Here is a 26,931-nt window from a genome sequence, read left to right on the forward strand (position 1 = left end):
GTGATTAAAACACTTTGTGTATTCATGTAGCACAGTTCATAGCGGGGCTGCGACCATCCAGGACCAAGAGACGTAAGCTGCAGGCAGAATTCGCAGGCAGCGTTCGTCCTCGATTCTGCTTAAGTAAAGCTACATGTTTAAAGATGATCCTCACAGTTTGCATTTGATATCACAATAGAAAAGAATCCTGGCTCAAAAATCTCAGCAAGGACACAAAGTAAGCTTGAGTGTATTTTTGCTGTATCGCAGTTTTCATAGCACTTACAGTAAACAGGGATCATTGTTTAAAAAAATCAGGCAGAAACCAGATTTTGAAATATATACATATATTATATACTTACATATATATCTCTCTATATAAATATAAACATATACTGTACATAAATATGTTATATAATATATAAACTCTTCTGTACTGAAGGTTTCCAAGTGCACAGTGGAGAAGTTTGAATCTTCCTAGGGCTGGCTACCTGACCAAACTTTGCAATCAGGGGAGAGACGCCTTGTTAAGAGAGGCGAGCAAGAAGCCGATGGTCGCTCTGGCTGAGCTCCAGACATCCTGTGTGGAGACGGGAGAAACTTCCAGAAGGACAACCAATTCTCAACAACCACGTCTGGTTTTCTTCTGGAGCTCAGCCAGAGTGACCCTCGTGTTCTTGGTCACCACTCTTACCAAGAGTGGCCCTTCTCCCTCGATTGCTCAGTTTAGCCAGCGGGCCAGCTCAGGGAAGAGTCCTGGTTGTTCCACACTTCTTCCATTTAAGAATCATGGAGGTGCTCTTGGGGACCTTCAGTGCAGCAGAATAGTTTTTTTTTTTTTTGTAGCCCTCCCCAGATCTGTGCCTCCTAGTCTCTGAGCTCTGCAGGCAGTTCCTTCAACCTCATGGCTTGGTTTTTGCTCTGATATGCATTGTCAGCTGTGAGACCTTATACAGACAGGTGTGTTCCTTTCCAAATGCACCTGAGCCAAATTTCAAGTGTCATAGCAAAGGCTCTGAATACCTACAGTATGTCAATTCGATATTTCAGCTTTTCCTTTTTTAAAAATCTGGAAAAGAAATTCTAAAAATCTCTTGAGTGTAGACTGATGAGGGATTTTTTTTTTTTTTTTTTTGCGATTTTAGCATAAAGGCTGCAACATAATACAATGTGAAAAAATGGAAGGGATCTGAACACTTTCTGAATGCACTATATATACAGCTTTATGAACAAAGAGGGTCTTAATAGCAAATCAGTGGCTCATTTGTGTTTTCTTACCATTTTTCTCTTGATTTGTTGTTACCAGAAGTATTTCCTGAGCTATCCTTGTAGCAAAAAGACTTTATTGATCATAAACTTAGATGATCTTTGTTATCTTGCAGTAGGAGACAACATTTGGATGTGTGGGGACATTAAATGTGGGTCAAAGCCTGCTGACTTGTTAATTGCTCCTTTTAAAAAAGTCTGGGTATTTTTTTTTTTTTTGGGGGGGTGAAAATCAGCAAAATACTATAATGAAAAGTCTTACCCCACCTCCCAGTGTAACGCAGTAGACTGTATGATGATTTCTACCATGTACTGTAATGACAAAAGGTTCATTTGTTTGGTAATACGCTGTCAGTAACATTTATTATTGTTCAAAGCTGGAGAATAAGGTGAAGGTGGTTTCTGTCAGAAATGTTTGACATTTTTATCCGACAGGTTTTGGACACACATGCAAATCACCTTGTCATGACCTCGGCTTGCATGGCACATATACAGTACTGTATGCAGCTTCTTTCTTTCTTTTTTCATTTGTGTGCTCTTTCTTGTTTTTGTGTTCATTATTTCTGCATCTACATTCATTTTTTTGTTGTGTGAGCGCGGGCTCGCCCACACACACACACACACACGCGCGCACGCACACGTATACACAAAGTGCGTTTGACACGGCAGTCAGGAGTCTCATTAGTGGGAGCAGAGGAGCCTTGCCTTCTGCTGTCAAGAGTGTGTGTCCCTACCGCTCCTCACAACCGTCTCCTACATGTCATGTCAGCCAAGGCTCTGATTCTCTGACGCTGTGCTTTGTGAGGTGAGCACGGAGACACGCCCGGGCTGAGAGCGAGCGAGGGGTGGGGGGGAGACAGTAAGAGAGAACAAGAGAGAGAGTGAGAGAGAGAGAGAGAGAGAATAAAAAAGAGTGAGGAACAAGAGAGAGAACCGGGAGAAGGGGGGTATAGAGGGGAAGAGAGAGAGAGAGAGAGAGAAAATAAAAGCAAAGTAGGTTCTGACATTAGCAGTAATGAGGAACATGGAGGATGGTGCCAAGGGGGACATCATGACATTACTATCTGCAAATCAACCACTGCCTTGTTGCTGCCACAGATTCACTGTGAGAGGCGTTCAGGGTGGTACTGTACTTTTCAAACCGACAGTCAATCACACCCAAGAACATCAGCTTCTTTGTGCAAACGCTTCTAGCTATACTTTAGCTGTAATAATAATAATAACCAATAATAATGATGATGATGATAATAATAATAATAGTGAGGATAATAATAACCAACACGTCAAGCCACAAGCATAAAGTCGTTTTTACACAAAAGAAAATACAATAAAAGGGTGTCTAAGATAAAATTTGACCCTTTTACCATGAACTCTTGTTATGAGTTCTGTTTCTGTTTCAGTGTGTTTGTTTATTCTAAAGTTTATCTGTATGGCACAACTTAAAAGTTGTTTTCTACATTTATATGAAAATATCAGGTGTGTTGGCACGGAGTCTGTTTGGCTTTGAGAAATATGATGGCAAAGTTCATTTCAACAGTGTGGCTACTTAAGACGTTCTTGGAATAAATTGCTTTTTCTCTCTTTTAAAGTTTGTGTTGAAAACTCGTAATTATTTCCTTATGCTGCTGCTTTGTGAGGTATTGCCGTTTTTCTGCCAGATTAATTAGTTGATCACAGTTCAGCACAGGAGCGAGTATTTTACATTTTTTCCTTTTGCCTAGCATGTAATTGGAACGATTGAAAGTGACCTGATAGTGCCTTGTTTTGGCAATGCGGAGCGACTGCCGAGCTAATAAGCAAAATGAGGTTTTAATAGTGTGTTGCTAAATGGAGTTGGCTGCTGCTACACCTGGATCATAGCATCATCTTACATTTTAATCAAAATCTCCCTGCAGCATTAAATAATATTTAATAAATCATCGTGATTACCTTTAAAACGCATCCAATTAAGCTTTAACAAATTCTTAAAACACTTGTGTTTCCTTCCTTTTTCTTAAACATCCACTGCCCATCATATCTCCTTACTTGGTATCTGTCTGATGTCACAAGTAGGCAGAAGCAGCGTTTCGCCTTTGCTTTCATACTTAAGTAGCATGTGACTCATAAATCCACACTCTTATTAATTCTCCTCAGCTTGTGTAAATGACCCTCCTGGGTATATATAAGCTTGATAAACCAAAGACATGGATGAAGGGACAGAGAAGAGAGAGAGACAGAGAGGGTGAGGGAGGGGTGAAGGCTCGGAGGCTCTTTGAGGAACAGAGTTGTTAGCGCTTTGCCCTCAGGGTGAATGAGAAGTAGCTTTGAGGGCTGTGAGGCCCAGGGTTGGCTCCCCACCTAAAGGCGTGTTTACCACCGTGTTGCGCGGCGGCTGTGCTTTTGAAGGATCAGTCTTGAACGCGCCTCTAATTAAAGCTGTCATGGCTGGGTGCCTGCAGGGATAATGTTCTATTATTATAGTCATTTGTTTCAATTAAACGCTGGGTGATTTTACAATAGCAGCCGTGAACCTGTGTGAGTGAGCCATCACTCTAAACAAGATGGTTCCAGTCAAGCAGGGAGTGAGGAGAGAAAAGTCTCAGGACTCACAGGAGCATTGATCACTGCCTACTGAAAGAGGGCAGGACGGGATAGAGACAGGGTCTGAATGTCAGATTAAAAGGCATCAGCAGGTGATGTTAAATACTGGATGATACCATGCTGCATCTGGGGGAAATAATGCTCACTGTCAAGTAAATTTCAGTTTGCATTTATATTTTTGAAGCAAGTAAACTAGAAGTGAATGGACTCCAGCTCCACAGACGGCTCATAATGAAAAACTGACAGATTTATTTTAGACGGTGCTAATAAGCTGAAACATGACCACAACATTTATTGATTCTTTAGCATGGAGAGGCTGCTTTATTATGAAGCCAGCGCAATAAAACCTTGCATAGCAATCAGCCCGCTTATTTAACTGATGAAACAGATGCCACTCTGGTATAATCATCATAAGGATGAAGCAAGGTTAGCTGCTTTACTCTCCTCTGGTGTGAATCTCTCCTCTTTCTCCTTGTGGCTGCACAGAGCTCTCCTCTCCCCTTCTCTCATCTCTGTGCTGGTGGTCAAATCCCCTTAGCTAAATCAAATGGTGCAGGCAATTGGAGCGGCCGTGAAACCATTTCAAAGGTAAGGTCAGCAGGAGCAGGGGAACAATGGCTTTGTGATATTCCATCTCGCACACAATGTGCTACACATAATTGGAAAGCCTTTGTTATTTGACTCCCATTTGACTATGATGTACAAGATGTGAATACAAACACGACAGGCGTAACGATGGCAGGAGAACACGTTCACACCGAGTTTCCTGGCTTTACATCACAGTTTAGGTCCGCCTGGCTGCTCATCGCCAAAAAGCAATATCTAACTGTCCCCTTGCTAACTTTGGAGATGAATTTTAGTCTTTAGGTCATGTGGGGTCTCTTTTTTGCTTCTTTTTCTTTTGTAGTTTCTGTACTTTTCCCTCCGTTTTCTCTTTTTCTCCCTGTCTCTCGCTCGGTTCCTGTGTCCTCTTTCCTTTCCTCTTCCTCCTCTGTTTATGAGGGACTTTAATCTCCTGGGCTTTACAGCAAACAGCTAAATTGCCTGGAGGTTGAGCATAGCCAAGACAATACCCAAGAGAACTCAGAATTCAACTTTATAAATAATCTAAATATATAAATTTAGGCCACTACATTGCTCAAGTTGGTAGTTGTACTATGAAAACACAGCAAAAGCACATTGTCCATGTTGAGAGTCCTGGAAAAGTCAGTATGTGTTACATGCTAAAGGCAGAGAGCACTGACCAACTAAATCCTGTTACTCACAATGCCCCCCCCCCTCTCTCTTTTGGCCAGCCATTTGGATGATACCATTAGGAATTAGCATACAGTACCTATGGCAACCAGCAACCTTTGTCAGATTCTTTCATAATATTTGTACAGCCGTCTGCCGCTCGCTTTATTTAGCTCGGGGTTGATGGCACTATGTGATAACTTTTTGCTCTTTCTGTCTCGCACAGGTGAAAGCAACAACTAAAAGCACTCTGAGATGGGTTTTTTTTTTTTTTTTTTTAATAGGGACATAGGAATTACTGTTAGAAGTAAATTATAACAGTAGGAGCGTTTTGAGTAATGAGTACTAGTCCTTTAGGTTTTATACTGCACTTTGCTGCTTTTAGTAACTGTAATAAGGTAATGCACACTTACATATCTACTTTTTATAGTGGTTATATAATGCAACTTACACTATTGACTTCAGACTTCCACTAGAATACAACAGTTTTTATGTTTCTATATTTTGTAATGTCTAACTGCTGACTAACCAAAGACTAAGATGAGATGGTACAGAACATATTGTCACAATTTACAATACATGTCTGAAATCAGTTACTTCAAACGGGAACCTAAATGATTTAAAGCCTTTGTGATCCCAGGGTTTTGCTGGTCATACTCTCATGAGGGTGACACCCAGCACCCACGATGCCATGGTGACCCCCCCCCCCCGATGAACTCCCGCTTTTCTGCATGTCTCCCTCTTGTTTATATTAAACATGGTGTGGCTCAGATTAAAAGGTGACAATTTTGCCTGGAGGCTGTTGCTATGGAAATGCGTCTGCTATATCTATGATAGGCCATTCATGTTTGATTAATTGGTTTTTCAATGCTTCTTGGTTTGTGAGGAGAGGACCCTTAAAGAGCAAGTCCATGGAAAATGGAAAATTAATGGATTTCTATTTCCTTCTCTTTCCTCTTCTTTTCCTCCACTATTTTTTCTGTCTTACTTATTTTGCTGAAGCTATTTCCTCATGTTTTAAGAAGTATAGTGATGGTGTTTTGAATTATGATTGGAAGTTGGAGATTGCTGTGGATGGGGGGAGGTTAGAGCTTGGTTATTTGAAATGCAAAAGGAATGTCTTTGTTCATGGCTGCCTTTTGTGAGCAGCTGCTGAGGCAAACACAGAATCTAATGTCGTGTGAATATTATGAGTTTTCAAAGCAGGCCAGGGCCTCGTACAACATTACTTTGTTGTGCATTTTTATTCTGGCAATCTACTGGGACCAATTATGATTAGAGAGCTGAGCCTTCATCTCTGAACCTCTAACTTGTGTTTATCAAGACCTCATATGCTCGGGCCCTTTCAATTTGATCTTTTTTGCGCTGCACTAATGTGTAATGTATTATTTAACTCATAAATGTTTAAAAGAGCTAACAAATGCTAGTTCATCACTTTCTGATCTGTAAATTGCCAAACATTCCCATTTATGCCCGCATTAAAAGCATCCTTTGGTCTGTGCTCGTGTTGTATCCTGATGAATCTTGAAGAAAAGCTTTTGATGTAGTTATTATTGAAGATCTTTTAAGACTGCTAAGAGCAGAACTTTGTGAGAGTCTGATTCTTTAATCTCTCTGAAGGGTGTTCTCTGTGTGAGGGTCATTCTCCAGCTGTGAGCGCCCATTTTTGTTTCTATTCGTGGACCCAAGTGTTGCAAAAGGTGTTCTTTAACATGGCAGTAAATAATATTTTTTCTCCTTCATGGAAGATGGTTGCAATAATATATCTGCAGGGGGTTGATAGGGGATTTTGATCAATGCCATTGACTCAACGATCGCTTTAACAGCTGCTGAGATCTCTGGCTTTTCAAAACTTCAACTTTCAGAAGCAGGAACTGAAGAGACCAACCAGGCCGCTGTGCCTCAAGGACCATGGAGGGTGCTGCAGTTGTTACACTGCATAGTGACTGACTATGGAGGTCATCAGAAGTCAACAGAAATTGTGGATTGTACTTTTAACTGTAATAGAGAGCTCCCTTGAAAAATTAAATCATTTTGAGCTAAGTGGTAATGGGCCTGTGTGTTACGTGGGTGAATGTTGAAGCAAATGCAAAACTGCCTTGAGACACAGCTCCCCTAAAGTCTCATAGCGGTGGAAAACTTGAATTGTACAGTAAAAAACATCTTCATTAAAATGCAAAGTAGTTTTATTTTCTTAGATAAACTTGCAATAATTGATTTTCTTTTTTTTAGCCACTTGAGCAACGGAGCGCAACACTGACATATTATCACCCTTTAAATTAATGTGGCGAACCTGTTAGCAAACGGTTGCTCGTTTTTCACATCTACCAGATACAGCAACATTAGCATTGATTCAGAGTTGTGTCTCTGGCCACCTGATGAATTATATTCACTCTCATTTTACCTCTGTTTTTGGCGTCCACTAACCACAAAGACAAATATCTGGCTCTTTAACTGCTCCACTATGTCCTAGTTATTAAGTGCTTCTATCTGTCACTTGGTGCTGAACAGGAAGTTGTGAAGCTGTGTTTTGCTTTTGTCTTAAATAACAAATCAGTGTGAGTGACCTGGAAAACCAAAACAATGAGCTGAAAGACGGTAAAATTCTCCCTGTAGAGCTGAGGGGAACCGCAGAGTCACGTGACCTGTCCCTGCGGGCTCATTACCATGAGCGACAGCTTTTTCATGCATGTAGTCATGTGATGTGTGACATATGACGCGACAGCGATTTCAAAGATTATTTCTCATTTATAAAATCGATTATTTAATAACATTATATGAGGGTCACATCTGCTTGATTGACAGCCACCCTATCACAGTGAGTCATAGTGATTGCTCCACCCAGCTCCACCTCATGGAAAATGTAGTTTTTCTGTGTCTTCTGACTGACAAATTTTGTGGCAGGCAACAAGCCTGAATGCTTCCAGGTTTCAAAATGAGACTAAGTGGGATGTCACAGGTGCTACATTCATGTTTTTCTAGATGGTATGAGTCCTCAGGGAGCGAATACTGTTCGGTGTCTTGTTTAGTGTCTAAAGTGAAGTTGCAGTGAGTTTTTTTTTTTTTGGCTTGAGCTGGAGAGATGATATCGTCTTATTTTTGTGAGATATTTAGTTGGTTTAGCTCACTAATAACCTTGGATTTTCATAGCAGTCAGGTCAGTGCTGAAGGCAGGTACCAAACAAGCAGCAGATAAACTTGGCCACAAAGCTGCCGTATAGTGTATGTTACCGCCCTAAGAAAAGACAGAAAAGGAAAGAGAAGCTTTCCAACCACCAGCCTAAGTTCAACTGTGAGACCTGTAAGAGGGTTGTTTTTTGTCTGTTTAGTTTTCAACAGACGTATGTCCCTCTTTACATCTAAATTTTTGTAAGTTTTTTTGTCTTTTTTTTTTGTTTTGTTTTTTTAGCTCTTGACACATTTTCTCAAATTTGATAATGTCATCTCCACTTTTAAGTAATTGCATATTTGGCTGATTGGCAACCTTTTATCCCTTTGAGTAGGAGAAGATAGTAAAGCTGGTGTTCTTCTCTCACCCCAGATGCAGGAGATGGCTTTGCACCACCACCAACAGCAACACCATCACCAGCACCCAGACGGCACTCATTATGATCCCGCCCGTAACCACCCCCTGATAAACAGCTCACCTCCGATACTGCCCAACCCCATGAGTGCACTGTCCCAGCTAAACTCTCAGGTCAGCCGGAGTGCACTGCCTCATGGCTCCCCCTCACCTCCCGGAAGTAAATCGGCCACACCCTCCCCCTCAAGCTCCAATCAGGAAGAGGAGACTGATCCTCATTCGAAGGTACTGATGTGGCTTGTCTGGCTTGTAGTTGTGGAGTAGCAGGCGCGGGCTTGGCAGCGCTTCTCTGAGAGTTTTTGCATGCTAGCTGCAGGAACACAGGCATAGATATGCTTGTGCTTCTTTTATTTGGTCGCCTGGAAGATTCAGACTTGGTCGAACAGTTTTGCTGGAGTCGGATTTATAGCTATGATTTTTTTGTTTTCTTTTGTATTTATAATGGTGTGGTGTAGTGTGGTCTCACATTTGAAAAGAAAATTGCTTTGAGATATTTAGTTCCTGATTGAATTTAACCGTTTTATGTCTTTTTCTATATTCTGAGTGAAAAAATATGATTCAGACACAATCTTCTCTTTGTGTAAAAATAATTCATCTTCAGACAAATTTCGTTTCCAACGACACATTTGCGACATTTGGCATGCCTCACACACACGTGACATGACGTGAAATCTTCACATGATGCAGTTGTTTAAATATGTAGTTGTTGGAATGTTATTTACAGATGTGAGGGATATTTTAATGGGTTGATCATCAACACAGATACAAGGTTTTGGCAGTCCCATTTAATTTTGTTATATACAGCCCTATTTGAAACCAACCTCTCCTCCATTTAAATCACTCATTCATTTAAACGAGAAGGATACTTGTTTAGATTCATTTGGTTTATGTAAATCTATAAAAACTGCTTTCACGAAATTGCCCACCAACCAATGTCTCCACGGATTTGCTTCGTTTCTATCAGGGAAATGTGAATGAGTGTATAATTTAATCTGCCTGGTCCACCAGTGTTTCAGATTCATCTGTGTATTTAAATGCTAGGTCGCAGTGATACAGTATAACAAGAAGGGGGATCCTGTAGTTTAAAAAATATATTTCCAGGCCTATACATCTCTGCTGTGCTTCTCACTGTGTGTGTGAATAAAAATGATTACCATCTCTCCTATCAGTAAGTAATTCCATTTGCTCTCTCCAATTCATTCTGAGACCACATCAAAGCCAGAGCAGATACAGCAGGCGATTTAAAATTCCTTTCACCCCTAGCATGAAAAGTCAGAATTTATGACTTGCTGAACAACTCAAAAATAAAGATTTGAAAAGGTTTGATAAATTCAACTAACAGATGTTATTTTTGACAAAGTAAGGCAGAAAAGAAAAACTGCTGTCAACCAGCGCCTGTGTCAGAGTGTGACTGTCAGTGAAACATCGCCGCAATATTCAAACGCTGACGACACGGGTGTCGAACGGAGAGATTGAATTATGGATTTAATGAAGTTTACATGCTTCACCTGGACCTAATGTTATAAGCATTTATCAGAGATGCAATTATTCCCTCCAAAGGCAGTTAGATAGAATTGTTAGACCTTCTTTCTGCAGCATCAATAAGTTGTTTTGTTTTTTGTGTGTCCCTCTGATGGTCTTCCAGATCACAGGCGAGAAGCGGCCGTCTTCAGAGATGATGAAGCCCAAGCCCAAACCCCAAAAAAAGAAGAAGAAGAAGGATCCCAATGAGCCTACAAAGCCCGTGTCAGCCTACGCCTTGTTCTTCAGAGACACCCAGGCAGCCATTAAGGGACAGAACCCCAATGCCACCTTTGGTGACGTATCCAAGATAGTAGCCTCCATGTGGGACGGACTCGGAGAGGAGCAGAAACAGGTAGATTCACGTTTTAGCATTTTACATCATCCTCTAATTGCCACTGATTGATGACGTCAGATTGATTTATTGGGTGTATTACAGGGGTAAAAACTGCCTTGAAATCATGTTGTGATGCATTTACAGCCGCTACTATACTATTTTCATTATCAATGGATTTGCAGATTCTTTTCTCGATTAGTTGATTAATCATTTGGTCTATAAAATGTCAGAAAACAGTAAAAATTGCCCATTATATATTCGCAGAGCCCTGTAGTATCTTAAAAGGTTTTGTTTTATCCGAACTACAGACAAAAGCTCAAGTTTATTTTCATGTATGACAATGAACGGGATCAAATCATCACATTTGAGAAGCTAAAATCAGTGAATGTTTAGAAATTTTGCTTCAAAAATTTCTAAATTAATGATTCAATTATCAAAATAGTTACTGATTCATTGACTGCTGATTGACTAACCAATTAATCCACTTATTGTCTCAGCTGTAAAAGCATTTATTAATGAATTACACATGCGCTACCAGTACACAATAAAATTGTGTCACTCTCCTGTGTGAATGCCATAAAAAAATCATATAGTACTGACAGAAGTGAAAAGTTTGGTTTAATCAGCTGCAGATATATTTGACAGCATATTTCCAGGAGTCAATTTCATTTTGTTAAAGCCTCAACTGTGCATAAGGAACTGCAGCAACATTTGTGGAAAGCATTTCCATCGGCACATTTTCTATTTCATTTTAGCATTCCAGACCAACAGACAAAGTCAAAGAGGTTTCTATGTGTTTGTGGTAACAAATGATGGTGTGAAATGAATGGAAAACGAGACAGTCTGATGATCATGCGCAGACTCATATTTTTAGAATATCCAGTCAGGGTGCAGCCTATTGGGTGTCAAATAAAAGCACCTGTCTCGATGACAAAGTGCAGCCCATTCTCCTCAGCCCCAGCCACTGTCGACTAGACCCTATCTAGCATGTGTGTGTTTTTCTCCCACCAAACCTACTTTATACGCTGGACTTTGGAGGCCGTCTGTCCCTTTTATTTGCAGTTAATTTTTGCCGCCTTCACCGGGGCTCTTCACCATGAATCTTCATTTCGCCGCTGACACCCTTGAATGTGAATTCCTCATTTCCTGTCCTTTTATTTATATCTGTTGCCTGGTGATTTGATCATGCTGGGAATACAAGATTAGCAATTGCCTTGTCCTTGGTTTCGCCTCAAGGACATCTGCTCCTGAAATGTTATTGTTTGTGCTTCTTAACCCTGTGTGTCCTGGCTCCTTTTTCACCTTAGATTTTGCACTGTAGATGCAATGCTCTCTCTCTCTATCTCTCTCTCTCTCTCTCTCTCTCTCTCTCGCTCTCTCTCTCTGCCTCTCTCTCTCTCTCTTCCCCTAAATGCATTTGTCCTTCACAGTTTTACCTGGGAACAGAGACGAAACTAACAAAAGGGCAATTCCACCATTAAAAATCCATCCATTTGTTGTGCCATTCCACAGCTAATTTTTTGATTTGTTTGTGCATTCATGTGTTTAATCAAACGTGTCACCTCGCAAGACACATAATTAACTGGAGGTAATGATGTCATTATGGACTGAAATGTAGTACCCTCTCTGGGCAATAACACTGCGATTGCTCTAATTATTCTCAGTGACTAACACTGTCACTTATTCCAGCACAACAAATGGATAAACTTGATAACCGTGTATTTGGAGAGTGTAACCAATTTAGCAATTGCGTGTTAATATGATATGATGCACATTAAATGATAAATCTAACGTCCTTGGTTTAATATAAGAACGTATTTTATTATACCATACTGTATACCCAACTGCTGACCAGTAAAGTTCAGGTGAAATGCATTTATATATGTATAGTATATATGTAAAAACTGTCCATGGTGAGGTCTCATAGCTCACGTGCTTCTATCGCCCCCTTCCCTTGATCAGTTGATGAATGTGCTGTTATGTCTTTTCTATTTTTTTTTCCCCAACACTGACTGTCACGTCATCTCCACAGGACCAATGAGGTGTGTTCTATAATGTCACAGTCAGACCCTGTGGAGCCACGCAGGAGCACCAGAATGTAAACATAACCCTTCCCCCAACACACATCTTTGTTATAACTAGAACGTGGCCCCTGTTTCCAATTACCTGTAGCGCCCCTCAAACACACCGCGCAGCCGAACTCACAAAAAAAAATAAAAACGCAGCGAAGGCGATGTGTGTTATTGCTGTATTTTATTTAAATAATGATCAGAAGTTTCATTGCTGTGAATTCTGTTCTTTTTTGTGATTCTTTTTGTCATGCATTTCCCCCCCTCCTCTGCCTGTGTTGTTGTGTATTCTCCAGTGCCGTCCTTGAGTTTCAGAGAACAAAGTTTTTTTTTATTATTCATGTTTATGTTCATATTTTCTTTTTTATTAAGATGTTTTCGTAGCTTACACACGCTATACAACGTTTTTTTTTTTTTAAATCCCCAAAGGCCTTTGCTTTACTGTGCAAGATCAATGTATTATTTGGGCTGTGTTATTCCTCAAGGTGACTACATGTTAAAGCTGCCCCAGAAACACAAAAGAACATTTTTCTTGTTTTGTGTTATTTAAGATTAAGATCAATTTTCAGTTTTTACCAGGAGAAGGGAGGAACAATGATAATGCAGTTGGGGAGGAGGGAGGAGAGACCTTAGCTGTATTAAACTGATGTGTCTGCTGTGTTGGAGTTGTGTTTTGGTGAAAGGTCGGAGATAGAAGAAAACAAATACTGTCACTTTGTTTAACCGGTGTAAACTCTTCATCCAGGCTAAGCTTTAGTAGCTGTTCAACAGTATCCATCTGTATCTTCTCTCAGCTTCTTTATCTTCCTTAAACATACACTTCTTTGTTTTTTTTCCTTCTTTTTAATTTGTAATTGTCCCCTGTTCCTCTTACAAACCTCCTATCCTCTCCTTTCCTTTCCTCCCCTCTCCTCCCTTCCTTTTCACCTCTCTCCACTCTCCTCTATCTCTATACTTCCCGTTTGTTTCCTCTCCTCCTCCTACTCCTCCTCCTCCTCCTCCTCCTCCTCCTCCTCCTCCTCTCACCGGTTGCTCGGTCTATCGGTCGTAGGGGTAATCACTCCCTTCAGTGTCAGCAGGGTGCGGAGTTATTGTCTCCTGTAATTAACTGGTTATCAAACAAGAACATTTCATTAAGGTACAATTAGGGGCTAATTCAGGCGGGACACCTCTGTGTCAGGATTACGATGGAGGCATATGCTCTCTCCTTGCAGCTTTGTTATTTTTAATTCATACTGACCTGCAGCCTCTGACGGCTTCAATTGCTAATGAATCCACTCACTTTGGAATAATTAGACATCCTTAGGCATGGTAATTTATTTAAAAGTATCCGTCGTTGCGCGAATCATTAGCTGTGTTAAATTAATTTGAAATTAAAGCTGCTGGGAGTAGTTTGGGGTTCATTAAAGAGGCAGCCATGGCTCTATCAATATTTAAGGGGTGAGGGCTAAGGTTGTCACTTTTTGTGTACGTTTTTTTTTCCACAACAACTCTAATTCATTTCTTAATAGATATTATCTGTTTTTGTTATGATCTGTATGTCTGAAATCTGTAGCTTAGAGTTCCTAATTCAAGCCACTCTTCTTCCAAAATATCTGAATGTATATCATGGAAGGGGAGCTAATAATAATAATAATAATAATAATGTAAATAGGGATGAGTGAGGGGATAAACATCAGCTGTTTGAGCAAGAGATTGTATCCGTCTTCATCCCGGTTTGTTTGCTGTTCTATGCGTATGTCTGTTTGTTTATTGACTGTATGTGTTAGCGGCTGCCTCTGCCTATGTGCATTCAGCAGCACATGAATGCTTAATGGTTATTCTACCCCACCTCTTTGAAAGAAATGACCCCATCCATGGATCCACAGACAGTCTCTCACTGAGGATCAGTAATTACCCACTGCATTCACACATACATGCACGCACACGCACACACACACACACACACACACACACACACAGACACACACACACACACACACTCTCCTTCATATTAAAATGCTCCAGAGAGGAACTGAGATCTGAGTCTTCCTCATCGATTTAAGGGTGGACTTTTTGCAACTTGTTTTCCCTGCATCAGAAAGGCAATGGCAGCTATAAAGAGGCCGTGAGTGACATGTGATGACATTAACTCGAATTCCCTGTCTACACGCATCATTTGAGGTTCATTCAGAAGGCTTGAGATTGCCTCTTTGCTAATGCTGTTTTGAATTCTTCTTTTTTTTTTCCTCCCTCGTCTGAATGATTTGCTGGAACATCAGCTCTGATTAAGAGATGAGCAACAGCCTTGACAGAGGAGAAGACTGAAAAGCAGTACACAAAATGACAAACAGCTTCTCACTCCCCATTTAGCTCCGTAATATTTCAAACTCCATTCCTGACATTATTGCGCACAAGCTTCTCGTTCTGGACATTTTGGAGAAATAAATGATTCAAATGCAGCAGCATCACGCAGACGGTCAAAGCTCCTTGACTTGATAACTGTGCAGTGAATGCATCTGATATGTTTTTCATCGCAGAGTGCGCTGCCGGGTCACAACAATCACACCATGGCTCCCAAAACCTCTTCCACATCAGTCAGTGTGGATCACAGGGTCATTTTAGCCTTTGGCATCACCTTGTAATCAATCGTTGTTGTTGTTGTTGTGTTTGCTCCTGCAGAGCTACAAGAGGAAAACAGAGGCTGCTAAGAAGGAGTACCTGAAAGCCCTGGCCGCCTACAGAGCCAGCCTGGTTTCCAAGGTAACCGCGGGGGTCACGTCTTTGATATACATGGGTCAGCAGCGATATAAGGGATGATAAATTAGACAGAGAATTCCTCTCACTTTTATTCCAAGGAAAGGGTCCACTTGCTGCACTAAAGGGTTAGTATGTGTGTGTGTGTGTGTGTGTGTGTGTGTGTGTGTGTGTGTGTGTGTGTGTGTGTGTGTGTGTGTGTGTGCTCAGAGGCGAACAGTGAAAATTAGGCCTCAAACACAACCCGATTTGCAACCTGGGGAGAAATAAAAAGTAGCAATAAATGTGTGTGTGTGTGTGTGTGTGTGTGTGTGTGCGCGCACACACACATGTAAGAGCAGAAGTGGACATTACCTATCATTTGCTGTCCTCCCTGATGGGCCGCTAATGTGTTGGCTGAGGTTTACTCACACCTACTGCTCTCTCTTTGCTGCAGGGTTACTCCAGTTTAGCCCCGAACATTAATACATTTCTATCAGCTTGTGTGAAAACCATATCCACATTATAAAAGCCCCAATCCACCCCACCCCCCACCCGCCCACACACACACACACACACACACACACACACACACACACACACACACACACACACTTATTCTTACATCTGCAAGGCTTCTACCAACATTATCACAGTATAGGGGTGTTTCTGTTCACTTGGTGCGCAGCATTTAATTCCTCAGTGTCTGCATTGTTTTCGAAACACAACTCTAAATTGCATTAGCATATGCCAAGCTCCTCCTCTTTCCCCCCTCCCTCCTTCCCTCACCCCGTCCTCCTTCCTCCCCCTCCGCACAGCGCCACACTTCCTCTCATGCTCATGGGCCGAAAACAAGCACCTTGATTAAAGCATGAATAGTTAATTCATCAGCCTCTTCACTGTGGCATACTTTCAACTAAAAAGACCATTCTCATCTCTTGTCTTTGGTGCAATTAGACATTCATGTCAGAGCTCCTATACAGAGGTTTGATTGATACTATATGTTGGTAGATTGCCAGTCAAAAAACTGACTGACAAAAATGAACCTGCAAACCCCCCCCCCCCCACTCATTCAGTACCAGCCAATCCGAATACAGGCCTGAATCTCATGATTCAACCCGACTCTCTCTCTCTCTTTTTTTTTTTTTTTTTTTAATTACCAATGAAGGAGTCTTTTCAAAGTGAATTGGGGTGGGTGGAATTAGAGGTAATTGGAGCCTCATTTGAAGGATTCACATCTTCAGCGTGCACCTGTTGCCTTTTTGTTTTGTGACGCATGTCGGTTTGTTTGGGAGAAGAAGACGAAGAAGAGGAAGAAAAAAAGTTTGATTGCTCCCTTCTGTAAGTCATGGCACTTCTCTTGCCTTCATCTGAATCCAAAAGTACAGAATGTGATTTTTTTTTTTTTTTTTTAAAGTCTTAAATGAAAAAAGTCAGTCCTCATGAACTGTCTTTTAACATACATACTGCTCATATAGTTCATATAATACCCTTTTATTACAATGCATTGAAATTAAATAAGGTGCAACAAATCACACCCATCGTCTTCACCCTTTCCTTCTCCCTTTGCCCCCCATTTCTTTAGTTTTTATTTCCCACTTGACCCTGCAAACGTGTCTGTCCCTCTGCTTTATCCATCCCTCCATCCCGTTCCATTGATTATTTCTGGGGTACGGAGGGATGGATGTGAGCCATTACTAAATAGCAGACCACCACACATCACTCCAGCCAGTCTGACAGTTAATGAGAAACGCTGGATGTATTTCATACATACACCACCTCATGAAAGAAAAAAAAAAAAAAAAAAAAAGCTAGACAAAAAGACCTGCAGAATAAGTGTGTGGGTGTGTGTTAAGTCTCACAGCGTCAACAGGGCTTTGTGTGGAATAGAAAGAGAAGAACAGAGTAGTGACCAAGGGAAGCATTAGCCGCAATGGCTAAACATGAGTTATAGTTAATGAATGAGTTAATGTGTTAAGGTAATGAATAGTATAGAGTGCATGCTGTTCAGCATATACAGTGCAGTGTAAGGCTGAAGGTATTGTTACAATCAGCATGAGCACTTTCCTTCTCCTCTCTCCTGTCTAGACATATAATGACCCAGTGGAGACAAAAAGTGCCCAAACAAGCCAGGCTTCTCCACATATGATGCCAGCCAACCCACCCCTGTACAGTGTGCCACCTCCTCCCCAGCCGTCGTCGCCCTACCTGGGGCCCGGGGCCTTCCCTCTCACCGACCTGCAGAGCTACGCAGGACACGCCCCTCGCCACACCCTGTCGCAGACGCTCAGCCAATCGCAGATGCTGCCCAGCATTAGTGCCTCTCCCCCTTCCTCCTTCCAGATCAGCCCTCCCCTTCACCCCCACCAGCAGCTCTCCCTGCACCAGAGCTCGCTCCTCAACCAGCCTATCCGCATGCAGCAGGTCCAGTCCCAGCCAATCATCCCTCACCAGATGGGGCTGCAGGCCTCTCTTCACTCCCCACCTCCTGGGCAGCAGGTAAAGTAACAAACAGAGACACACCTGCTGCTGTGGAACAGTTTGTGCGTTAAAACGTTAGCTTAATTTTCTTTCTTTCTCCAGGGTTTTTCTCACCTCCAGTCAGAGTATCAGAAGAGCATTGGGGGTTCCCAGTCTCCAGGAGCCCCTGGCCCTGGTCCAGGCCCTGGAGTGGCTCAGAGCCATGACTGGGACAGTGAATACTGCAATCGGGAGTGTGGCAACCACTGCAGGTCAGTGGAAACAGAGGAGACGGTTTTATTTGCTTCCCACAGTCTGTTTTTCCACAATAACCTTTGTTACTGCACCTCATCAAATCACATGGGCTTGAATAACACTTGGAAAGGAGACAAATGAACTGAGCACAACCGTGGCTCATTTACTCTCAGTAAAAGGCTAAATACATCGTAAAAAAACCCCCAAAAAAACCAAACATAAATTACGTAAAGATCATGGGACTACAATGTCACCTTTTGAATTTTACTACAGATCTGAACCTTAAACCAGGACTCCATTAGAAATAAGCATATATTGTTGTGGCGGACGGCTCTCCCACTGCTTTCACAATATAAGTGTTGAAAATTGTCAGCTCTGCTCCAGTGAGACAGGGGAGACAGCTGGAGAGGTAATGGTGAGATAATAGAGCTTGTCATGTGTTTGTCAGACAGCAGTAAAAAACAGATGTTCCTAACACAAGTTTTCACTGTTATTGTACTAAATGGTTTGGCAGTCTGTGCAGTCCTGCAGCACTGGAGGATATTCGAAGTCGACGGTGCTCGGCATGCTTAAGCACTATATGAAATGTTTCATTTATTAACAGGCTTTGGTTTAGAGCAAGGTTGAAGCTAAAATAATGGTGTTTTTGCTTTAAATTGTTTTTGCATTCAGAGGAAAATATACCTGCTATTTTGCTGTTCTTTTGTAATTGAATCTTTTTTCTTTACTGGTGTATTTCTGTTTGTAATCTAACCTGTGCCTCTTCTTTTTTTCTTTTTTTTCCTCCAGTGGCAGCATGATAGGCAGGGACAAGCCACTCTACCTCACCTGAAACTGAAGATCATACTCTGTCGACAAATACGACACCGAGGAGTCTACTCTCACCACCCCTTCCCCTTCCCCCTCTCCCACCCCAACCCTCTTCTGATGCACACACATACATACAGTGCACACTCAACATACAATTACATACTATTACATACATGCACACACCCACACACCCACACACACACACACTTATTCTGCCTCCCAAACACCATTACCACCACCTTTTTTTGTCAATGTAACTATCATTTCTCTCAGTTTCTAGAAGAATTTGTGACCAGAGTTTTTTGACTAGATGACTACTGTCTGTACCACTTAATGTATTAGCAGTCCTCTTGCTGTTTAAATTTGCCAAGCACTTATAAAGCCCCCCCCCCTTCTGCTCTTCCCTACTGCTGCCCACCCAATCCCCCCCCACCCTTCCCTCCTCTCTCTTGAGTTGTGTGTCTGTGCCCTCTCCGATACAGGCTGGGCCGTTGAGCACTCCTCTTCTATGTCACCATCGAAGTCCCCTCAGGGACCCCATCCAGCTTTAATTAGAATGAGAAGAAAAAAAAAACTACTCTTCCTCTTCTTTAATCATTTTAATTTTACTTTTGTGTTTTTTTTTCTTTTTGTTGTTGTTGTTGTTGTTGTTGCTGTTTTATTTATTTCTGGCTTGCAAAATTGTTCTTTTTTTTCTTTTCTTTTTTTTTTTTTTTTTTGCCAATAAGCGTTGGGCCCTGTACTGTAGAGAAATATTAACTTCTAGTAGGTTCAGCACAGGCCTTGATGTTATGGTAGCTTTGCTTAAGGGCCTGCAAATTAATACAAAAAGCTTGGGTGGGGAAGAGAAACAAAACAAAAAGAATCTTTTTTTAATATTAAAGACCTGTTTAGGTCTACTGAGCTGTCACAGTGTGATTGTAAATATCACTTTTATGGGATCAAATTGGGAATTGGAAGTCCAGATAGATTTGTTTCTTCTTTAATATTACATGTAAGTCATTTTGTGTGTTTGTGCGTGTGTTTGGGTGTGTGTGTGTGTGTGTGTGTGTATGTGTGTGTGTGTGTGTGTGTGTGCGTATGTCTGGACGTTAGAATGTACCCCATTCATAACGGTGTGCAGCTGAGTGTGTATGTGTGTATGTGCACGGACACACACTTCGCGTGCAAGAGTGTCTCAGTATTCGAGTGTCGAGTCTTTCTCGTGAATTTTAACAGCCTTGTGCAGCTGGATTTCAGAGGAGTATTTCACACTCTCGTTCTTGCATTAAATCTGTGCTCACTGGTGTGTTTTTTCCAATAAAGTTCAATCTAAAACTGAATACACAATATGTGTCCTGCAGATCATTAAATGGAAAGAGCCAGGTGAGAGATGGAGAGGAAGGACATAGAAAGAGAGAAAGAAAGAAACGCTGGGAGATAAAAATGAGATATAATGTTGCAGGTGAAAAAAAAAAAGAAGAAAAAGATATTGCCTCAAAATGCCCCCCCTTCCCCTCCCCCCCTGTTCTTACTTTGTCTGACCATAATGTCAATTTTGTCTCCTCGACATGCAGAAATGAAGTAATGAAATATGTGAATGGAGCCATCACATCCACATTACAGTGATTTTTATAAGTTTCTAGTCGGTGTTTGGTTGTATTGATCTCATCTTTTTAACTTTCGTGTGATTAACAATGCATTTTGCTGACGAAGACATCTGTTTTTATCTCTTTACTGTAGCATCATTTCAGTTTTAGTTGTTACAGAACTATAAAATTTTAAGTTGTGTAAAAAAAAAAAAGAAAAAAACCCTGCCAATTGTAGTTATTTTATTTGTAAAGCCAGTAATAATAAATATTTTAAATGGTTATCAATATATTGTTTTCGCTAGTTGCCCATAAGTCATTTGACCGGTTTTCTTATTTATGAAAGAAATTAGATCACGTTTTGCTTCTTACAATGGAGGTGTATTTTTATTCTTATTTTATTGTTTGTTTTTTTTTTCCTTTGGTTTGATAAAAATGATGATGACCACAGCAATGATTATTTCTTTATTTTATACATTTTGGATGCTGCTCCTTTCTTTCCTTGCCAGCAGCATCGGTTTGTGTCACAATGCTTCTTTTATTTCAAACCTGCATAATAAAAAAAAAAGTTAAAAAGTGAAAACGCCTGATGTCTTTCAATTCCCCTGCAGATTTTTCTTTTTGTCCTCTTCTCTAATGAGACGATCATACTTAAAAAAAAAAAAAAAAAAAAAGACATGGTAATCGTTGTTTTAAAGATCCACTAACACCCTCAACTTTCTGTACCTTACAGTGTATTTGCACTTAAGAGGGTTGCATTTGTATCCTGTATTTATATTTAGCTCAGGGCTCCAATGGCATTAGCTAATTAGCCATGGATACAGTCTACATCAGCCAGCGTGGATATTGCCAGTAAACTATCTTAACAAACAAGAGAGCAGATGCGAGAAGACGTTTGCTTTGCTTGTGAAAGTGGTGCATCGTAGGCGTCTAGTGTGAGATAAAGAGAACAGAGGAATGCAATGTGCACACAAACTCAGGCAACCGTCCAAGTACTGATTTTACCCCAATTGCACACAAGTCTTCTTAGAGACTTTTCTGAGAGAGAGAGAGAGAGATTGAAATGGAACTGTCACGATCCCTCCATTCAATGTTTTATTCATTTTACGTCTGCCTGCTGTCTCTTCTTCAATAGTATTGAATTGGCAAATAGATCATTATTGGACAATTGGAAAACCTGCCACTTTGTGATATGACACACATTATATGAAAATCACAGTCATACATTCTTAATGCAGTGCCAGATAAAAGAGGTTTTGGGTGCAGTCACACAGCTCGGTCTCTGTGCCTTTTGTGTACATACAGTCATGTGTTTATATGAATATTATGCGTTTTCTTCTTTTCTGTGTTTGGGTGTTGCCAGTCCTCCTTATTTGTGCATACATGGGGACAATACCTTCACTTCTTTTCTTATTTTAGACAAAAGAGCTTCTCCTTTCCTACACATTCTCTCTGTCATCCACCGTAGTGTGGCAGTCATTGTCTATAGTGATAGTATAGTAAATACTGCAAGGAGACAGTATCAATTTGACACCTTCTGTCAGCGCCTTTAATCCCATCCCTCGTCTCAGAGTCAAAGTCATGAGTTCAATGGAGAATGAAAAGCTACAATTTATGGTGGAGGAGAGGTGAATGCATTGGTCTTGTTGGTTTCCATAGATTTGAAAAAGACCACTGCAGCAACAAAATGGATGACATCAATAACAGCAGGCTGGCTGACAAAGACGAGGTCAATGTGGTGTCCATCTAAGAGACAGCGAAATAAGAGTGACGCAAACCTGCAATAAACTCACTGTTTAATACAGAATCAAAAGTGTAATCATTTAATTAAAGATTTATTTTAGCTTATATTTAATGAGTTTTTACATTAGTTCCAGTTTTATTAATTTGTTCAGCTAGTTAGTTCATTATATCTTTACCAAATCTAAATGGAAGTTAACAATTCAAATTCACCTCGGTCCTATTTTTTATATGGACATTAGGTTTTACATTTAACAAGTAAAACCCTAAATTTTCCTTTTTTTCATTTGGATCTTTAACTGAGGTTTAGAGGTTATAACCAAATTATTTAATTTAAATTTAATTAACAATCAAAACTTGTCCAGTGCCCTTTAGAATTAAATACTTTGAAAGACTTTGTTGGACCCAATGACAAAACATCACTGCTCTGCTAAACAGTTTATAGCTTATTTATGTAGGTTGTTGGTTATTTAGTTATTTATTTGTGAATGCAAGTGATTATTAAAATTACAAGCTTTCATGTACAACAGGTGGAGCATGTGTGTAGATGATGAATATGAGGTCAACATCAGTGTGTGTGAATGTTTATTTGTGGACTCGCTCAACCAAGAGTGGAAAATTTCTATCAGCAACAAGCTTGAAAGATTCAACCTGTCAAAAGCTTTTTATTTTCTTAAAAAAAAAAAAACTTTATTTGTTCGTTGTTGTGGTGGAACAGCGCACCATCACCAACGCTCGTGTGAGCGTGAATATAAATATGATTAATCTGGCCACATGACACAACTAGGGAGCTGGGGCCTCTCTGTCTTTTGAATTTAAACTGATGCTCGCGAGAAGGTCAGTGCTATGGTTGAACTAAAGGTTTGTGCACTCACTGACACACACCAAACACACAGAGGTACTCTAGCATACAGGCAAAGCGTTTCAGTTGCAACTTTGGTGCTGCGGTGGAGCAACAAACAGCAGGAAATGTGGGTGGTTTTGACAAGAAATGGGTTTCGCTTTGTGTTCAGAATCAGTTAAGGTTTCTTTTTTATGCTGACTGTACTGCACAAAATAATACAGTAACAAAAGACAATATTGCCCTGCAGAATATGAAAAATAAGCCAGCAGTGAATATTTTATATTATTTTACAGATTTTATTCTGCAATACTTTTGATTTAACGTATTGAGCAATTTAGCAAAAGTTGTGAGTTATTCATCATTTTATCACAAAGTTTAGGGTGATACGTCTTTTCGGCCACAAAACTTTGACATGGCAGTTGCAGCTTACATACTCATGAGCAAACAAAGGGTGAGACAGTGTAACAGATAGGACCTAACAGGTGAGACACAAAGCACACTTGTGGTTTCACACCAGCGCATATTTATATAATCCAGCATATACAAGTTTTGTCACCTTTGAAAACTATCATACTGTGGCCAACCAGTCTGCAGTCCAAATTAAGTCCATTTCCTGTTTTTCTGACACAACAAATTATTTCATGTTTAGTGTCGGCATTTTCTTTGAAGGAATCAGGGGAGCAATTTTTTTTTACATGTAAAATTTCCCTTGGACTCATTGTGAAACATCAGGTGATGAAGAATTTCTCTCTATGACTAGGTTATACCAAATTTGAATATCCCAATATCAGGTTGGTTACATTTCCTCACAAACTGCAGTGTCATAAGAAAAATAGCATCACTCATGACATCTTTTGTTTATAATTACACAACATCTTTTTAAAAACTTGCATACAAGTTTTTGGATGGCAACTAAACAATCTGAGGAGCGCTGCAGGATGAGACACCTCGATCATCTTCTGTACAGCTCTCTTGGTTTTAGATTTGCTTGAGTGGTTTCGCAGTTCAAGAGAATCCCCTTTGCCCAGTGATTCTTTTTCTATTTCTAATACCTTTTTTTTTTAAAACATTTGTGCTTCTCTCACTCTCTATGCATGTCTGCACAAAATCAGAAATATGACGACCCGTTATTCACTTTCTGAACGAATTTTAAAATTTACTCAACACCATGGTATTTTCCTCACAGAATAATATTAGTTACCAAACCTTAAAGCGTCTATAATCGATATAACTATTTTAGTAAGTGGGTCACACAAACACTTGTATGTGAAAGGAATTACAGAGAATTATCACCTGTATCACACTCTCACCAATCTCACTCTGCTGTTGTTTTCAGCATGCATCTGTTTTCACTGAGAAGTGTCTAAAAACCATCTTGCACCTTGCCTCAAACAGCAGACGGACAACGTTAATGACGAGCTGGTGAACATGGTGCTGCTATAGAGACGGATATTTCTCTCAGGAGTTGGGAGACCAAAAACAGAGCTAAAAGAGAGCGAGTATTGATTAAATTGAGAGAAACCTGACGTTGGATAAAACGACAATGTTGCCATATGTGATGTGCTAGATTTGTAAGTAGGCAACTGTTAAGTTAGCTTAGAAAGGTGATAACATGACAGACTTGTGTTCTCTTCCTCTGCTCCAGAGTGGCCAAAAAAATACACAGGCCTGGTTATATATATTGCAGGTTTAGATACAATAATACTGTAATTATAAAAAAAATAATACAATTGATGGAGTACTTGTAAACAAAAGCTATCACCATTTAAAGATAAGTCACAGATGAGTCCCAAAATAAATAAGTCACAAAATGTTGAAATGATTAGCCTAATATTCAAACTATAAATCACCAGTCCATCCCATAATTATCAAATGATGGTCGTCATATCCCCGTCATATTATCAATCATAATGATAATCATTGTTGAATGGGACAGCTGTAGGTTTGATACCATAGTCTTAGTACCTTCAGAGGAACATAAAGGAAAGCTATGTCACATAAAAAGCTAATTACAAATTAATTTTTTTTTCCTGAGCTGTCTCTAAGAGAATTTGATAATAATTAGTGATGGCATACATACTGTACATTTTAGGGTTTTCTTTATAGCCAATTGTGTTAGATGAATGTGATATTTCAGGGGTTGTAGTATAGCCGCAGCAGATTCTTTGCACAGGAAAGGAAAGCGATGTGAACAGGCTGATACTGCACTTCTGATCTTTATGGATACATGGAAACTGTGGTTGAGAGCCTGAAGCAAATGGTGGCCAGAAGAGAGACTTGTTTGATAGGAAGTGAAGTCTCCCTCTCTCTCTCTGTCTCTCTCTCTCTCTGTCTCTCTCTCTCAATTGGCTGTGGGCTGTACGGGGCAGGAGCCTACATCCCTGTAGAGAAACTGTGGTGCTCACTGACTAAGAGGTAAAATAATAGTACCTCACATTTCTCCATCTCAGCAGTTCTTAAGTCTTGACTTGAAGTGGAGATGAGTCAGATTGAGAGCCGCACACGTAACTATTTTCTCATCACCCGTGCAGTCGTCTGTGAAAGTCAGGTCTCTTTATGGCCTGGATCACCTCACACTGGAACCACAAAAAAAAAAAAAAAAAAAAAAACGGGACCAGCCATACACAGTCATTTCAGATGTTTGTTAAACACAGCAGCTGCTCTATTTGTGCAATATCGCCCACACATGCTGCACCTTAGATCCCCCAATAATTGCATGTTGGAGAGAGTGTTAGAGAGAAATGGTTGTGTTAGTGTAATAAGGTTCTGGTCCAGATGTTCAGGATTAAAGGCTTGTTATGAAAATACAATATAGTTACTCAGGAAGTTAGTTATTCAGCTCCGTCATGCACATGGCATGTAACACTATTTAAGCAGGCTTGAGGATGAGATTGGGAAGGGATTCAATAGTGCAACATGTTGGCATGTTGTATAATACATAGTCCTAGCATTTGGTTGATGAAAAAAAAGGTCAGTGTTCTTAAAAGCAGCACCATAGCAACCAAGCTGTGGCGCATACTTTGCCAATGTACAGTAAATGTAACTTCACAATACATTTTACTGACGTTTACTCATGCAAACACAAAATATTCATTAAATGGTTATTTGAAATTGCATTGTGAGATTCACAGATAGCAACAGACAACTACAATGACTTCTAGTGTATAAAACAATGAGCTTGTGCAGCTAGCTTATTTGTGCAGGGAAAACAATCAGTTTCTCCCATGCAGTGTGCCGTATATGGTAAAGCAATGATGCATGTTGGTCCCTTGGTAGAGAACATCCTTCTTTCCACAAACATTCAGGCTGAGATATGCCAGCTCTGAAAATGAAACAGCATTTTGCCATGTATACAGGGAGACATGAGGGCTGCGTACAGGCTGTTAGCAAGATATCATTCATTTCTATTCTTCCTCTAAATCGGGGAATTTTATAAAACAGAAAAATGCTAGCTCTGGTTAGTAGCTACAAATACCTGACCAACACAACTGTTTCATTTATATTCGCTACTCCAAGATAAACTTGACATTGAAAAATTTTTAAACATAACAAAAAGGGAATCCTGTCAATATTAAGTCGAAGGAGGTTTGAGTTTTCTCCTGTATGTACCTGTAGAATCCAGAATGCATGATTGCCATTTTTATTGTTATTTCAAATCTAATTTACTGTAAACCCTCTCTATTTATGTCTGCCTGACAAACTTTTTTATTTCTTCCCAAGGGACATTTATTTTTTGTCAGGTGCATCTGCATTTCATTAGAATCAAATACACAAGAATTTCCTCCTTTTTTCTCCCTTTCTGCCTCTCTTCCAAGTAATCATACTTTCTATCACTCTAAAGTGTTTTCAATCAGTCTCCCTAGTTTTAAAGAAATAGACTTAAAAGACTTGGAGCAGGTGAAAAATGTGGATTGAATTTTAACTTGGGATTCAATTCAAAAGGAACATCCTGGGCTAAATCATTCCACAGA

The 26,931-nt window shown here is 40.2% G+C and overlaps 1 protein-coding gene across 3 annotated transcripts in view; it reads left to right on the forward strand.

The window, feature by feature from the left end:
• tox2 (TOX high mobility group box family member 2) overlaps positions 1 to 20,959 on the forward strand; it is a 112,167-nt gene extending 91,208 nt beyond the window's left edge. For 2 of the 3 annotated variants that reach the window (XM_056387157.1, XM_056387149.1), the window contains exons 5-10: positions 8,600 to 8,866; positions 10,287 to 10,517; positions 15,230 to 15,310; positions 17,372 to 17,782; positions 17,867 to 18,015; positions 18,788 to 20,959. In XM_056387157.1, coding sequence (XP_056243132.1) covers positions 8,600 to 8,866; positions 10,287 to 10,517; positions 15,230 to 15,310; positions 17,372 to 17,782; positions 17,867 to 18,015; positions 18,788 to 18,830 — 1,182 coding nt within the window. In that variant the 3' untranslated portion in view covers positions 18,831 to 20,959. The remainder of the gene's footprint in view (positions 1 to 8,599; positions 8,867 to 10,286; positions 10,518 to 15,229; positions 15,311 to 17,371; positions 17,783 to 17,866; positions 18,016 to 18,787) is intronic. The other variant, XM_056387164.1, reaches the window with a different exon arrangement.
• Positions 20,960 to 26,931: the final 5,972 nt, after the last annotated feature.

Source organism: Seriola aureovittata, chromosome 2 (assembly GCF_021018895.1).
Source record: "Seriola aureovittata isolate HTS-2021-v1 ecotype China chromosome 2, ASM2101889v1, whole genome shotgun sequence".
Classification (NCBI taxonomy): Eukaryota; Metazoa; Chordata; class Actinopteri; order Carangiformes; family Carangidae; genus Seriola; species Seriola aureovittata.